The sequence below is a fragment of the Oryx dammah genome, unplaced genomic scaffold (genome assembly GCF_014754425.2).
Source record: "Oryx dammah isolate SB20612 unplaced genomic scaffold, SCBI_Odam_1.1 HiC_scaffold_9, whole genome shotgun sequence".
Taxonomy (NCBI): domain Eukaryota; kingdom Metazoa; phylum Chordata; class Mammalia; order Artiodactyla; family Bovidae; genus Oryx; species Oryx dammah.
Genome location: NW_024070193.1, coordinates 43,566,066 through 43,583,693, shown reverse-complemented (window position 1 = coordinate 43,583,693; position 17,628 = coordinate 43,566,066). Strand labels below are relative to the sequence as shown.

The 17,628-nt window shown below is 35.5% G+C and overlaps 1 protein-coding gene across 2 annotated transcripts in view; it reads right to left on the bottom strand.

The window, feature by feature from the left end:
• Positions 1-17,628, bottom strand: part of FANCD2 (FA complementation group D2) — a 49,720-nt gene that overhangs the window by 26,849 nt on the left and 5,243 nt on the right. For both annotated transcript variants that reach the window (XM_040246035.1, XM_040246034.1), the window contains exons 7-18: positions 16,529-16,581; positions 14,636-14,714; positions 13,458-13,582; positions 12,341-12,428; positions 11,702-11,806; positions 11,095-11,195; positions 10,614-10,722; positions 10,386-10,421; positions 7,099-7,242; positions 5,522-5,656; positions 3,969-4,100; positions 2,828-2,938 (exon numbers count right to left, since the gene is read on the bottom strand). In XM_040246035.1, the coding sequence (XP_040101969.1) occupies positions 2,828-2,938; positions 3,969-4,100; positions 5,522-5,656; positions 7,099-7,242; positions 10,386-10,421; positions 10,614-10,722; positions 11,095-11,195; positions 11,702-11,806; positions 12,341-12,428; positions 13,458-13,582; positions 14,636-14,714; positions 16,529-16,581 (1,218 nt within the window). The remainder of the gene's footprint in view (positions 1-2,827; positions 2,939-3,968; positions 4,101-5,521; positions 5,657-7,098; positions 7,243-10,385; positions 10,422-10,613; positions 10,723-11,094; positions 11,196-11,701; positions 11,807-12,340; positions 12,429-13,457; positions 13,583-14,635; positions 14,715-16,528; positions 16,582-17,628) is intronic.

The window sequence follows — 17,628 nt, the reverse complement described above, 5'->3', positions numbered from 1 at the left end:
CAATAATAATAGCTATTACTGTTACTGCTGGGATAGTTGCTTGATATGGATAATGTAAATTATCATGTCGTTGGCCACTCAGGCAGTAGTAATCAAACAGAAAAAAAAAGTGCTTAGGAATAAATTTAACAAAGGAGGCAAAAGACTTGCACACTGAAAAAACTGCAAAACATTACTGAAATAAATTAAAGACCTAAATAAAAAGAAAGGTATTCCATGTTCATGGAACTAATGACAGAACACTGTTGAGATGATGACATGCTCATTCAATGTAATCATTTTAAAAATTCTAACAGTATTTTAAAATTCTAACAGTATTTTTAAAATATTTCTTTTTTTAGGCCACATTGGGTCTTAGTTGTGGCTTGTGGAATCTTCACTGCAGCATTAGGGCTTCTTAGTTGCAGCATGTGGTATTTGGTTCCTCAGCCAGGGATCTAACCTGGGCCCCCTGCGTTGGGAGCTCAGAGTCCTACTCAGTGGTCTACCAGGCAAGTATCTCTAACAGCAATTTTTACAAAAATAGGAAAACCCATACTAAAATTCATATGGAATTTCAAGGGACCCCAAACAGCTAAAATAATTTTGAAAAAGAACAAGTTTGGAGGGCCCACACTTTTCAATTTCAAAACTACAAAGCTATAGTAATCAAAACGTGCTACCAGCATAAGCACATTCAGACCAACAGATAGAATAGATCCTAGAAATAAACCCTCACACATATGGTCAACTGATTTTCCACAAAGGTGCCAAGTCCACTCAATAGAAAAAGACAAACTATTCAACAAAAGGTGCTAGAGAAAACTGGATACCCACACACACAAAAATGAAGTAGAACCCTTACCTTATACCATATATAAAAATTAACTCAAAGTGAATCAATGATTTAAATTTAAGAGCTAAAACTATAAAATTCTGACAAGAAAACTTGGGGGAAATTTTTCATGACTTCAAATTTTGCGATTTAAAAAAAATAAGCATGACACCAAAAGCACCAGCAACAAAAGAAAAAAAGACTGAGTGGACTTCATCAAAACTGCACCAAAGGATACCATGAAGACTGAAAAGATAATCACAGAAAGGGAGAAAATATTTGCAAATCATTTATCTGATAAGGGACTAATATCCAGAATATATAAAGAATTTCTACATGTCAACAACAAAAAACAACCCATTTAAAAAGTGAGCAAAAGGACTTGAATAGACTTTTTCTAAAGAAGATATACAAGAACCAATAAGCATACAGTAACATGTTCAACATCATTAGTCATCTGGAAAATAGAAATCAAAACCACAATGAGATACCACTTTACACACATACTTATCAAATAAGTGTTGATAAGGATGTAGAAAAACTGGAACCCTCTATTGCTCATTACAATGCAAAATGGTATAGCTACTGTGGAAAACAGTTTTGTGGCTCCTCAAAATGTTAAACATAGAATCTTCATATGATTCATAAATCTCACTCCTAGATATATACCAAGTATATACCCAACTGAAAACGGACTCAAAAGAAATACTTGTACATCAGTGTTCATAGCAGCATTCTTCAAAATAACAAAAGGTGGGGAAAATCCAATATCCATCAATGGATAAACTAGTTACAGTCTATATATACAATGGAATATTCAGCCATAAAAAGCAATAAAGTTCTGATACATCTTACAACATGGAGGAACTGTGAACACATTATGCTAAGTGAAATAAGCCAAACACAAAAGGACAAATATTGTATAACTATTTAAATGATCACACATTCAATGTGTATAACTATTTAAATGATCACACAAATTCACAGGAAGTAGGTAAGAGGTTACCAGGGTATAGAGAAAGGGAAATGGGGTGTTATTGCTTAATGGGGATAGAATTTCTATTTGAGATGACGAAAAAGTTCTGGAGACATAATGGTGATGGTTGCTCAACACTGTGAAAGTGCTCAGTGCCACTCAACTGTATAATTAAAACTGGTTAAAACAGTAAAATTTACCTCATGTATGTTTTACCACAATTAAAACATAATGATGTAGCTCTATTAGTCCTGATAACGATGAAATCCTCAAATGATACTGCTAGATCAAACAAGCAAGACACAAAACAAGAGGATATGGTGTGGAAAACAAGAGGATATGGGTAAATACAAATTTGTCTATGCTCAGCACATCTCAGAAAGCTATAAGCTAGTAACAGTGATTGCCTTTAGAGAATCTCAGCCTAGAGGACTGAGAGGGAGGATACATTCTTCACTACCTTTCCATATCTTTTGAATTTTGTACCATGCTGTATACTACCTTGCCAATTCTTTAAACTTAGTTTAAAAAAAAAAAAAAAAAGTTTGTTCAAAGACCAGTACGGATTACTGCCACAAGGTGGCACTGAAGATGCAAAAGAGCTATGAGTCGATTCCAACCCAATCTTACTTTAGACACTTTGCTTGGCTGTGGCTTCTTCAGTGAATGGTGTTCACAAATGAGAGAAGGCCCAGACGGAGCTCATGTTAGATGGAGATGTTCCTTGTGGAACAAGAGTATTCCCTGTTTTTCCATGGCACCTGGTACAGTACCTGAATGGCTTGTCTTATGAGCAGATTACAGGCTCATTTATACTAACAGACTGAGCTCCTAAAGGGCAGGTCTAATACACATGTACTGTCTCGGTGCTTGGCATAGAGTAGGCATTTAGTGTTTGTAGCAGGAAAAGAGTAAACAAATACTAGGATTATGGCTATGTACTTTAGTTATACTACTACACAGGCTGTGGGGATTTTGTTCAACAAATTTCAACTGAAGAGGTTTAAAAGATTCTTTCTCAACACACTGTCACTTACCTGGATGTGACTACTGGCTTCATGTTCTTTGCTAAATGCCAGTGTGCTGAGAATACAAAAGAGTTTTCGTATTTGGTGAGGGGACATATTATCCAGATAATCCAAAATGCCCTGGGAGAAAAAAATGTTAACGATGAGATTAGCAACTAACTTTTCTTTTTCCTTTAAATAAAAAAATTAAAATTCTCATAAAAGGCACACTCACAGATAGCCAGGCATGTTTCACAAAAGCTCAAGTTCTCTAAAACTATGCCTCAGAGCCCAAAGGGTTGATATTCTACTTAGTCATCCTAACATAGATCCTAGTTCTCCCTATACTTTTTCTCCATGCTTCTCTTTTTCTTAGTGAAAACAATATTCTGCCAAAAGTTATGTCTCTGACCTTATTTCTCAGCTTGTACTCCATGAATTACTTATTCTTCTTTACAGATACAGAAGGACTTATGTCAAACCCCATTAAAACCCTTTACCAGCTCCCTCTTGTCTATAAAATAAAGTTGCAACTCTTTGGCTCAGTATTTAAGATCCTTCATAATCTGGTCTTCACCTCCCACCTTACCCTATCTACCAATCATGCTGATCTTACTTGTCATCTCTCAAGCACACCATGGACATAGGTGCCAGTTTGCTTCTGTTCAAACTATTCTCTGCCTAGATATACTTCCTTTATTCTTTCAAATCTCTTCTACAAATCTCTTCTACCTTTCAAGAATCACTCTAATATTATCTCTTGTTTGAAGATTTCTCCAGTTTTCCCAGGCCAAATTAATTATTTCTGCACTGGTGTATCTATAGCACTTTATTAGAGAATTTGTCATGTTGTATATATAGTGATGTACTTATATACCTTACTTTCTTATCATCAAAGGCAAAGACTACCTTTTATATTCTCAGCACCCAGCATAGAGCCTGGCACATCATTAGGTATAAAGAAGTATTTGCTGAATTAATAAATATATAGACAGATGAGTTATTTTTTCTATTATTTGCCCCATCACCCCACCTTCATCCCCTCCACTTCTACAAATTATAGTGCTCGGTATCTAGCATAAAAAATAAATTACTAACAAGTTATCAGGTGTCTCAGATATATGTAAGAAAGAAAAATGATGGAATATATGTCAATGGTAGGACTAGATACCTTCACAAAGACAGCATTCAGCCTCATAGCAGACGGGCTTACAGCTACCAACTCGAGGAGGACATCCAATGCAGCATCAACTTCGACTTCATCTCCACTGCAGACATGGGTCACGAGGGCACCAATCACTTCCTGTGCAGAGAAAGGTCACCAGGACTGTGTGAAGCTAAAATACAGTACGGTCCTCTAAAAGAGGTCCGTGCCCAAGGCCGTTCCAATCTCAACCAGGTTAAAATCCCAACCCACCTCATTCTATCACCTACTTCTATAAACTGGTTTCATTACTATTAGATTCAAGAGGTTTAGGATTATGTCTCTAACTACACTACCATCCATCTTGATTTACTCCCCATATTTTACTAGTGAGCACTATCTAAGCCCTCTGGATTTTGCTTCCTGGTATAATCTCTCTTTTTTCTCATAAGTGTCAAATATAACCCATTAAATTGTAGTTGTACTTAATCTATTAAAATTTACTGAAAAGATGGCACTCAAGAAGCTAAAGGTTTTAAAGTTTTTTTTTTAAGTTAGACTTATTTTCTCAAGTAAATGTAGGTCATGATGGTGTCTCTAAGTCATTAAGATGGTTCTCCACAAATGTCTTAGATGTCACTCTTCCCTTCCTTTATACTGCTGTTTCACACCCAATTATAGTGCTCGGTATCTAGCATAAATAGATCTCAAATGCAGACCAATCTCAAATGCAGATTTATTTGAGATCTCAAATAAATCTCATAAATAGATTCTCAAATGCAGAAGCTATCTGATGCCAGATGTCTATTACTCCACTTTAAATGTGTTTTTTTCCCTCCTTTAAACTTTAAAAATTTTATATTATTCATTTAAAAATTCTCTCTTTTTTTGGCCACACCGTGGGATCTTAGTTTCTTGACCAGGGATCAAACCCGCTCCCCTGGCATTAGAAGTGCAAAGTCTTAACCACTGGACCACCAAAGAAATCTCAGCATTCATTTTTAAAAATTTGCCTTTTCAAATGTGCTTTTACTGTTGGTAATAAAGGTATAACATAAATGACCAATACAAAACAAGACACTTTGTGCTTTGTTCTCCTAATCACTTTCCATAAGTACAGCCTTCCCTGTATGTGTGCTAATAAATGTGGTGTCTGGTATTCACGAAAACAGGGTTAGGCCCTCAGGCATTTCTCTCTCATTTGCTTCTCATGACACCTTTTTCTAGAGAACAATTTCAGGATCAACTGGCAGTAGATTATTAGCGAGTAAGTTTAAAACTGCCATTCCTGTACTGTGAAAACTACATGATAACCCCAAGGCAAATGTTTGTTTCAAGCAGACTGGAGCAAGACTGAGAGAATTTAAAGCTCAAAACAGAGTTAGATCCTCAAGTCCAATCCCTTCATTTAGAGACTGGGACTAGAACTAAGTGTTCCCAACTCCCAGTTCAGAGTTCTTCCTTCTTCAATACCTTTCAACCAATAAGAAACAAATCCTGGATCACACGCAAGTCATTTGGGATGGCATTTCTTTCCTTTTCCCTGTCTCTTCCTTCCCAAGATAAATATTTCAACATACCTGCTGGCAGTAAGTGTCAAAAAACATAAAAGAATATCTGTATAGAAGACTGCCAAACAAAATTATGCTCTGGTCTAGGGAGTTCAACAAACTCTGAGCCAGCGACAAAATGGATGGACAAACATCCTTAAGAACCTTGAGGAGAGAGAAGTAGAGAAAAATGAAGCTGTGGGAGAGAGTTCGTTATCACAGCACCTAGAGCTGCTATTGCTAAACCTTTTACGATGTCAGAATTCTCCCTAATTCTTAATTTAAGGAATTTTAATCTTTGTTTTACTCAGAATAATCCTTCATTCTGAGCTTCTCTTAGAATCAGTGAAATTCAATATATGGATAAGAATTGACCTTTAAACTCAAAGAAGTTAAATCACAAGCCTAATAGCTTGTAATCTGCCCAGCTTGGGACAAGACCCCAAACTTCTAAATTCAAATTTCCTCACTTAATCTTATTGCCTCCCTGGGGATACAGTGGGCTTGTTCTTCCCTGGTTATGATTTTAAATCAGTCTATAAAGTTCAATCTAATTAAACTGATTTCTTTTAAAGTACATCAAGAGGAGAACTGATTATGTCCTAACAAGAAGGCAGTAGGTGGACATGAATGGAACCAGAATAAATAACCAGTTATTAAGTTCAGTTTCTTTAAATGGGTATAATGCTTTACTGAGGAAAATGCAATAAAAAATTATATATGGTTTCTGCCTTCTGCAAAATTATAGACCAAAACACATATCAGAGCACAAATAAGCACAGAAAAGACTGTAAGATAAAATAATACAAATTTTAAATCCATTCCTAAATAATAAAGTCTTAAGTCAACTACATATTCTCCTTAATTCCTAAGCCAAGTCCCAAACCTCTGGTTCCCCCAGTTTTCTAAGGTGTACACTGTTAATATCCTGAATATTCACCTGGAAAATGCCATTTCTAGATTATAAAATTCCATATCAAATGGTTTATATTTCAACAAGAATGATCACCTAAGGGTCATATGCTGAATGGCTAAAATAGTGATAATTCAAAAGATATAGAATTATGTCTCTACTAGCATTCCTCTGATGTTATACTCAGGGGTTTTTAGAAACTACTTAAAACAGGATACAGAAGGCAAGTTTGTCAAAAGTTACAGATCACAGAGAGTTAGACAATTAAAATGATTAATACAAAATTAAGATTCAAAAGTCTCAATGGACTTGAACAATGGGTTGAAACTAATATGATAATTTCTAAGGGAGATGTGAAGTTCTCCATTTTAGGTCAAAAATGAAATTATAGAAGACTTGAATTACAATATTTCCTATAAAAGAGAATACAGGGCTTGAGTCAACGAATTGTTAAACCAATTTTGTGCTTCTTTTGCTAAAAAGATGAAAACCAATCTTAGTTTGATTTTATTAATATTTATAATGTCACAATCAAGGTGGTAATAATCCCACTATGTTCTGAAATATACTAAGCTCCCTGTAAAAGATAATTACCCAGCAAAGGTGGCGGTGTCATGATTTCCACACAGGGTAGGAAAGGTTAAAACAACCTCTAACTTTCAGACTAATGCTGCCCGATTTCTCTGACACTTACCAAGTAATGAATATAGAATGTACCCTGTAGCAGATCTTCTTCAAAGCAGCCTGATCGAATCTTATTTCTTAGCACCCTCTCAATGTACTTCTTTGTCTGAGTGTTGGTGCTATAGATGATGAGAAGCATTGCCAGGTCAAAAATCTGTTGTCAATAAATATGCACCAATAGGAAAACAGTTTATTAAATCAGTACATTTACTACAACAAAACAGCAGCTCTCAACTTTTTCCATTAAGACAAACACTACTCATTTGCTCAACATAATCCCATGGGAGTACCTACAGTTTCATAAAACCTAGAAGATTTTTCAGAGAAATAAAGTGTCACTACTATTAACCACTGGTATCCTTTAAGAAAATATTGAAGGGCTTCCCTGGTGGCTTAGTAGTAAAGAATCTGCCTGCCAACGCAAAAGACACAGGTTCAATTCCTGATGAGGGAAGATCTCATATGCCACAGAGCAACTAAACCTATGTGCCGCAACTACGTAGCCTGTGCTTTAGGGTCCTAGAGCCATGACTACTGAACACCAAAAGCCCAAGAGTCCATGCTCTGCAAGAAGAGAAACCACTGCAATGAGAAGCTTGAGCAGGGCAACTAGAGAGTAGCCTCCACTCGCTGCAACTAGAGAAAAGCACATGGAGCAATGAAAAGCCAGTACAGCCAAAAATAAATAAATAAACAAAATTATTTAAAAAAAACTGGAATACAAGTAGTACCATTACAGAAACAACTTTGAATAGCTTCACATTTATTAAAGAAAAAAATCACTTGCCAAATTCAGTATATATTTTCATTATTATTAGGAAAATTACTTCGTGAAAAGTTAGAGACTGAAAATGTCTGTCAATCTGAACATGGTTATATAAATTATGATGGTCATTTTCAACATATTATATGGCCATTAAAAATGAGATACACTACATTTTTTGACAGGGACATTCACAATATATTGTGAAGCGAAAGAAAAGCAATCTGCAATAATCACAGTAAGATTCCATTTTTATAAAAATAATATACAAGTGCAAATATGCGTAAGTATAAGAGTGAGCATGCTTGTGCTTGCACACACATACAACTCGCATGTGAATAAGAAAAATCTAGAAGAACAATAATCCAGAAGAGTGGCACAGAGATTGGAGGTAAACTTTATTTTATAGATATTTAGATACTTGTGATGTTTTCCCTCCCCAATTAGCTTGTATCACCTGTTTAATTTAAAAAAAAAAAAAGGAGAGGGAGAGAGTTTAAAAAGCCAAGCAGGACAAAAAAGAAAAGAACAAACTACTTGGAACTTGCACAACTCAATAGCAAAAATACAATCCAATTAAAAGGTGGTCAGAGAATCCGAACAGTCATTTTTCCAAAGACATACAGACAGCCAATGAACATGAAAAGATGTAAAACATCACTAACCATCAGGGAAAGGTAAATCAAAACCACAATGAAGTATCACTTCACATCTGTTAAAATGGCTATAATCCAAAGGACGAAGAGTAACAAATGTTAGACAAAAATAACAAAGGAGGGACAGCAAAGAGAACCCTGTGCACTGTTGGTAGGAATATAAATTGATACAACCACTATAGAGAACAGTGTGGAGGGGCCTCAAAAAAAAAAAAAAAAGAACTACTATAGATCCAGCAATCCCACTTTTGACTATGCATTCAAAGAAAACAAACACTAATTTGCAAAGATATCTGTACCTCCATGTTCATTAGAACATTATTTACAATAACTGAGACATGGAAACAACTCAAGAGTGCACTGATGGAATGGATAAAGAAAATGTGATACACAGAGAGAGAGACTATTATTCAGCTACAAGAAAGAATGAAATCTTGCTATCTGCAACATGGCTGATCCCTGAGGGTATCATTCTGAAGTACATCAGACAGACAAAGACAAATACTGTATGATCTCAATTATATGTGGAATCTAAAAAATAAAACAAAAATGAATTTATAGATACAGAGACTAGATTGGTGGTTGCCAGAGGTGATGGGAGGGAATTGGTAAAATGAGTAAAGGTACAAATTTCAGTTATAAAATAAATAAGTCACAGGGATGTAATGTACAGCATGGTGAATTTAGTTAATGATACTATACCACACATCTGAAAGCTGCTAAGAGAGTAGATCTTGCAAGTTCTTACCACAAGTAAAAAAACTTGTACTAGCAGTGTACAGTGATGGACATTAACGACTGCTGTAATGATCATTTTGCAAATGACTTATACAAATAACAAATCTTTGCATTGTATGTCTGATATAATATTATCAATTTAATCTCAATTAACAGTAACATATATTGTTAGATGTTCTAATTAATAAAAACAAAAAACAACAAATTACTTGGGACATCCTTTCAATGATGGCCCAACTCAGACACCAAAATTAGGATAGATTATGGCAGAAAATATAGCTATTAAAAATGAAAATAAAGACAATGTAGAAGCACACAAAACATTTATGACACAATGTGAAGAGAAAAAAGTCAGAACACAAAATTATATTTATACAATGAATAGAAATCTAAAAATAGCTATGCAGGAAGCCATGGGTTATGTAATAATAAAGTAGTTGTCTTGGATATTTTGATCACCCTCCTATCCTGCCACCACAAAAAAATGAGTTTTTCATTATTTTATTCAATATCACAACAGCTTTTAAAATAGTCATCCAACAACTGAATAATTCAACTAACAAAACCTCCCCAAACAAGAGATTTCAACTAAAGAAAGTCCTTAAACGGAACCAATCAGCACATAAGGAACTCAATCATATGGCTTTATGACTAAAGAAAACATCTCCAGAGTTAAGACAGATTCAGTATCATCACCCCAGTAACAGATGGACTGTTTGGTTCACTCATCAGGTAAAAGAAATGAAATGAAATGAAATGAAATGAAATGCTACTATCTTGACAATTCCATGTGAAATTGGAGGAAGGGCAATCAGACAGAGACCTAAATACCTGACTCATGACCCAGGTGACTCCAGTGCTCATCCCCTCATGGGTGGGGACTCAGCTTCTTTGACTGCAATTCACTGTTTGGAATATTACTATTTCCCCTTGTGGATATTTTATTTCATTGTATTGCCAGAATAAAGACCATCTGGCAAGCCATCCTTTCAGATTATCTTCCTCAAGCAGTTAATGTTTACTAGAGCAGCTACAAAAGGATGACTGGAAGATGCCAGACCAAATAGCAGGGAGGAAAGCCAGGCAATATCACTAATTTTACATCTATAATATTTAAAATTCATAGAAGATTAACATTACCTTGTGTTCAGCCTCTGAGGGGGTCCTTTCAATCGCCTGGAAAAACAAGGGTCACAAAAATATCACAACACATAAGAACACGTTTGAACCAATCTGCTAATCTGGCAAACCATCATCTATTATTTCTACTTGATTGACTTTCAAGACTTTTATTTCAACTACCTTTACTTACATATCCATGACTGACTGCCAGCCATTTTTTCCTCAATGTTGAAAGATCTCACTCACCTTAATCCAGGCTTCTGAAATGATCTTCTCGTATCTAATAGCTGACTTTATTACATCGAAGAGAAGAGTAACACAGTCTTGACCGCTATTTTCTTGATTTCCTGAAAAACTACAAGTAGCAGAGGGAAAGGAAATCCTTCTTACCAGAGAAGGACCTGTAAGATCTGGATTCCTGCTTACTAGGCATGTGCCTTAAAACCAGTCACAACTTCATGCGTAAAATGGCTAATAAAAATTTATTGCAGTCTATCAGGGATTGATGTGAAGAGCAAAGGGAATACACACACACACACATTCAGTCATATACATATACATACCTATAAATATTATTTGAAAAATAATAGTAGTACATTATTGTGATATTACTACATAATTTGTAGTTGTAAATATTAAGATCTTCTGTCCTGGCTCCACAATAAATGTCAGAAAACTTTCCTTGCTCATGTGAGAAAAAGGGTGGTAACTGTCCATGAGTTTATACCTTGTTTGTCCTTTATTTCTCAACCTGCTTAGAGAAACCTGGAACTGTGAAGGCAAAATACAGTGCTGCAGATCCAACTTCTCTCGAAGCTCAGAAATTACCTACAGCAAATAAATGGGTTAGCTGTGTGTTCTGATCATTCATAGCAGCTAGGCACAATCTATTTTTCCAACAGAAGAACCGTAACATTCTCCTCAAAGACTGAGGAAGAATTATTAAATTAAATGAATTATTAAACAAGGCAGTTTGAAAAAGACAGCTGATGAGAATAACTAATGTGACTACAGTACATCACGCTCCTTAAAGTTCCAGAACTCCTTGAGGCATCACACTGAAACAGCAAGTGTAACCTGTAGCAGCTAATACAGAACACTAAGTCTGACTAGCAGATCCATTCTCTCCCCTGAATACTATCTGGACTAATTAGCGTTACCAATTAGTTTCAGGACAGAGAAGAGCAATCAGAACCTTTTAAACAATTTATCTTGATATATCTTCCTCTAGGTTAGGCTTCTTTTCACTGCTGAGTTTCACAAGAGCACCACAGCTATTCTCTGTACTGTCCAGGATCTAATACCCTAGTGTTTGTTGGGAAATAGTAGAGTACCTCAAGTGCATCTGTGGAGGTTATGGAATGAAGAATGAATTTGATGATCACAGGTAAGTCATCCAAACTGACAGATGACAGCTTACCCATCACTAACTGGCGGACCTAAACACAAAAAACACAAAATTTTACATATTTCCATGTTAATATCTCAATCTAGTAACGACTCATTACGTAAAATTAGAAAAATTCTCTCATTCAGCTTCTCACTTGCACTTTCAGAAGAAAAACACATTTTACTCTTTTCCAGATTACAAGCTCTCAATTATTAATGCTACAGCTTCTTCAAAAACAGAGAGGTGATAAACATGAAAGATTTATTATCTTACATTTTGGAGCCTGAATTTTCCACTGGTTACAGAAAGCCATGAAAATTTGTTATTCCTATGGGAGCAGTTTGTAAATATGCAGGCAACACAGAAAATTTCCACTAAAACTTACGGCTTAAAAACAAACAGTTCATCTATCACAGTACAGCATATAAAATTCATCAAAAAAAAAAAAGAGTAGGTGTCATTCAGCACTGTTTCAAAATGAAATTTTCATTATATACAACTGGTCCAGGGCAATGAATGACTGACATCGGTTCTGGGAGGCAAGAAGACTAGTTCTGTTTCTGGAGAGCAGAGTCCTCCGTACCTTAGTCAGGAGCTTTGACTCAAGTTGGAGGCTAGAAAGGACGTCCAAGATCGGGATGGTGAGCAGAGTGTTCTCTGTTAGGAGGTCACTGTGAACAGTGGAAAAGAAATTATGCAACTTTTAACAGAACTGAGCAAGTAATGACTTGGGAAAATCATCCAAGGTATGGGAAGAGAGGATATACTCAGCTCCCATTAAATTCTATTTGTAGTATGTTTCATTAAAATTCTCTTGTGTAAAAAAAAAAATAAATGCACATTTTGAAAAATTCAAACAACAACAAGAAACCCTATCTTATCATCCCCACTACTCAGAGGAAACCACTGTTGAGTTTGGTCCATATCCTTCCTCAGAAAAGGAAAAGAAAAGCCACAATTACAATGAAGTGGGATAAATATGATACCTATATGTACAGGGTGCTACAGTAGCATGGACTAGAAAAGGACAGCAACAGATTCTAAGAGAAAGTTATACAAAAGGACAGGCAGGCAAAGTGAGGGGTATAGGGCTATACACAGAAGGAGCAGTCTGCCCAAAAGTACAAAGGCAAGAAATCTCTAGGCCTTTTCAGAGATAGCTTTACAGATACCTATAGAAAAGGAGGTATTACAAATTGAAGTTTTTAATTACTTCTAGGATAAATACACAGTTGCATTACCCCTTCTTCATTACTGCTCTATCAATTAGAATTTTTCACATAAATGTTAGAAAGCAATGGATCTGACACAACAATGTGCATTAGAATGAATCATTTAGGGAACCAAAGAACATTGATGTTTAATAGGTTCCACAAACCATCTGGATGTGAAGTCATGATTGAGGACACTCGTGGGTAGAGGAAATGCTGACAAAACAAAAAAAATGCTAATAAACAGGAAAGTTTACGTCTCCAGAGATCAAATTTATATATCTAATCCTAAACCAGACTTCATATTCACAACATAGATCTACTTAAATATATATTCATTATTAGAAAAACAAGTCACATTCAATATCCCAGTAAGACAAGTATCATTCTCTTTTATACAGAAACACAATATTATTACTCTTTTTATACTGCAGCAATAGGCTCCCAGAGTGAAGGCTTGCTCAAGATGGCAACAAGGTGCTTACCCACCTGAGCTCTTTCCCCACATCAGCATGCTGGGAATCCCCTAGGATCTCAGGTAGGCTGATGACAAAGTCATGTTGTAGGCACAGCGGAGCAACACTGATCAGCTGCATGATCTTGGTGGTAAGATCCTGCAGTGGAGGACACTATTATAAGAATTGTAACACAGTATCCAGAATAGAGAAAGACTTCTTACTCCCAAAACATAGAGCTGGAATTCTTTTGTGTACAACATGACAACTACACATACATCCAAGCTCAAAATCTAAAATCAGAAGTAAATCACCTAGAGATTTTTCACAAATGAGATGGTATCTATATTAAAAAAAAAAAGTAGGCTGGATGGTATATTATCTAATATCTTTATTTCACTTAATATTTACATCTCTATTTCCTTTTTTAAAAGGTAGGGATCTGTTGCTCAAGGATACTCAATTAATAACTGCCAGACCCAAAATTCCAGCCCAGATGAGACTATAAAACTCATGTTCTTCCAAATAAAGATTTAGCCTTTGAATGTGACAAAACTTAGTAGAATGATTTTGAGAACTCTGAAGAATAAGCCCAAGGCTCAAAACAGATTCATCTTTACCAAGGTACTTAATAACAAAACTCCCAAAGAAATTTTCCTCAATATGTAATTAAATCAACACATCTGCAGTGAAGTAAGATGGTTTCAGATCTTACTTTTTTTGAGAAATAAAACATAATAATCTCTGTATTTTGAGAAATTCGTGACTTCCTTCCAAATAATTCATTTAATAAATCACATCCAGTCATCATAGTTATGGGCTTCCCTGGTGGCTAAGCTGGAAAAGAATCCACCTGCAATGCAGGAGACCTGGGTTCGATCCCTGGGTTGGGAAGATCCCTTGGAGAAAGGAAAGGCTACCCACTCCAGTATTCTGACCTGGAGAATTCCATGGACTATCCATGGGGTTGCAAAGAGTTGGACAAGACTCTTCAATTCCATCACAGTGAGATATATTTCAGTTTTTTGAAGACATTTAAAGGATGAAATAACCATGATTTTCAAACTACGAAAGCTAAAAAAGCTAATGGATAGAAAAATATGAATTTCCTGTCCAGAAAGGCAAAAAACCCTGCAAATTCCAAAGGTTTGGTGTTAAGTGCAGAAAACACTCTCTCTAAAGACAAGGGACCAAAAAAGTACCCAAGCCTACCTTACTATCCACAACTCGGTCCAGCCACTTTAGCTGATTGATGATGAGTCGAGGCATGCTGATTCCATCACTGTTCACTCTGAAACATTAGGGTGGATGAAAAATCAGGAACGTAGCCTGTCTGACCTACACAGCAGCAAACATTAATACTACATATAACATCTCAGCCATTCAATTAACATTTACTAAACTTAACCACGGGTTGCACGCTGTGCTAGACACACAGATGATACAAAAAAAACGTAAGACATATGCATATATGTTGAGAAAGATGTCTGGAAGAAGATGCACTGAACTGTTAGTGACTACATCTGGGGAGGGTTCAGAGGGGGAGAAAGGTCTGGAGAGTATCTCTTAAAATATATAAACAAATTTTTAAATAAAGATTATTAATAAATTGGGTAAGAGAATTATTTTTAAAAGGTAAAAACTAATTACCTAGATTGATAAGTACTAAAACAGGAGAATATATTTTTACTGGTATAGAAACCTAGGTCAGATGAGATTATGTCTGTGAAAGTATTAAAAACCATCCATATATGGATGAAAAAAAGTTGACCCAGTACTGTTTCCCCTAAGATGACAGTCTTTGCCTTCTTCCCAGCCTCCTATGTCTAAGTTTTGGATTACCTCCAGCTCCTCTTCTTGACAACACTGTCAATCTTTGTTTATAATAGTCAAGTTTAACTACTAAGAAAGACTAGCCAGGACACAAATCATCTAGTGCAGTTCATTCAGGCAAAGCATGAATTTTTAAAGATAAACCTTCATGTTTACTATTATTACATATAAGACACTGAAAAAGCACAATTTAAAAAGGAGAAAATAAAAATGACCCGAATCCTCTCATCCAGAGATGTCCATCACTGACATACATATGTCTATGTAAATGTATATGTATGATTTTTTGTTAACAAAATATTGAGTGAACTGTAAATATGACTTGCAACCTGAATTTTTTAAATTAAATGGTATTATATAATCCTTTTTACAATTTTTAATATCCATACGATAGTCCTATACTAATTTACTTAACCAATCCCTTATACTTAAAAATCTGTTTACAATTTTAATTTTAAACAGCAATAATATTCATTACTGTTTTCATTCAGAGCTATTACGTTTGGATAAATTAGGAGGTACAGCTGAACATAAAGCAAAATCTAAGGTTTTGATACACACAACCTCCTGATCTTTAGAGTGATTACACTGCTTTATATATGTTTACCAGTGATGTATGAACTGGCTTGTTCATTACACTCAACAAGGGAGATCCTTTGAGAGTAAAAAAAAAAACATATTATTTGAAATTGTTGTCTTTGATTATTAATGAACTTGAGCATTAAAAAAACATTTAATGCTCTTATATTTCTTCTCTGTGAATTATCTATTCACGATCTTTATCTACTTTTCTATTAGGCTGCTCTTTTTTCCTAACTTATTTTTTTTAATGAAACAAACAAACAAACTGTGTTTGTTTTCTTTTTTGGCCATGTCACATGGCTTGCAGGATATTAGTCCCCATACAGGGATCAAACCTGGGCCCCTGACAATGAAAGCCTGGAATCTTAACCACTGAAGTACATTTCTAAAAAATGGCAGCACACATACAGTATAAAACTGAAAGGTAAAGAATAGTATTCAGACAATATCTGACTCCAGCCAACTGGCTCCCCTCCTTGGAAACAATCACTACCACCAGTTTATCGTGCATTCTTCTAGGAATACATAAGACATGCTACTAAAATTTCAAAAAAGTCACCACAGTTAAACTTGAGTAGTTAATTAAAAATCTGGAGTCATGATAAATATGATCTTCAGAGGTACCAAAGATGTTTCAGAGCAATCTTTTCAGAGAAACATAAGTACACTAGGATATATAACTTCACTTACTTTTCAAAAAGAAATTCTGGCAACTTTTCAAATAAGACTTTGATAATGGCAGGCTAAAAGAGAAGACATAGGGAGTTAGGAGATGGTCTCAAAATGTACAAAAGAAATGTACAATTAGTGGTAATTCTCTCCATCAAGATTCTTGGAGGCAAAAACCTGCTATAATTGAAATGTTCATTTTTAAGAATGTCCACATGAATGCTGCCTATATTTTGAACAGAACCTGTTGGAATACAAAAACCTGTCAGTAATCCACCCTCTGAAAAACTGCAAAATGACTATCAAGGCAATACTAAAATGATCAGATAATCAATAATATGATTAATTATAATGACAACTGTTAACCCATGACATGCAAATTTTAACAGATTATCAAACAGTTTGCAAGAAAGAAGATTTCTCTTCAGGGGAACAAGAGAGCTTTTATAGACTTAAGTAAACTAAATGATATTCAAGATTTCCAATGAAAAGGAAAAGAAAATGCTAAGATTAACAGTGGGAGAGATTGTCTACTAAATAGAGAGAGAGAGGGGAGGAAAATGGCAAAATCTAGTTAATAAGCAAATACAAAGCTAAATGGGAAATGATGCAGATGTGAATATAGCAGAGACGTATATGGTATACAGAGCACATAGCATGAAGCTTTACAAAACAGGAAGCAGAGCCTGACGGAACAAACAAAGACTTCAGGATATAATAGGCTGATCAGCTCAGTCCAAACCATCGATACTGCTCTCCAGATTCATCTCAGCAACAGGGCTGTGGGAAACTGCTATAAACTCAAATGCTCCTATTACCCCTGCTCTACCCTGTGCTCCGAACTAAAAAGCCTTTTGATGAAAGTGAAAGTGGAGAGTGAAAAAGTTGGCTTAAAGCTCAACATTCAGAAAACGAAGATCATGGCATCTGGTCCCATCACTTCATGGCAAATAGATGGGGAAACAATGGAAACAGTGTCAGACTTTATTTTTTTGGGCTCCAAAATCACTGCAGATGGTGATTGCAGCCATGAAATTAAAAGACGCTTACTCCTTGGAAGAAAAGTTACGACCAACCTAGACAGCGTATTCAAAAGCAGAGACAGTACTTTGCCGACTAAG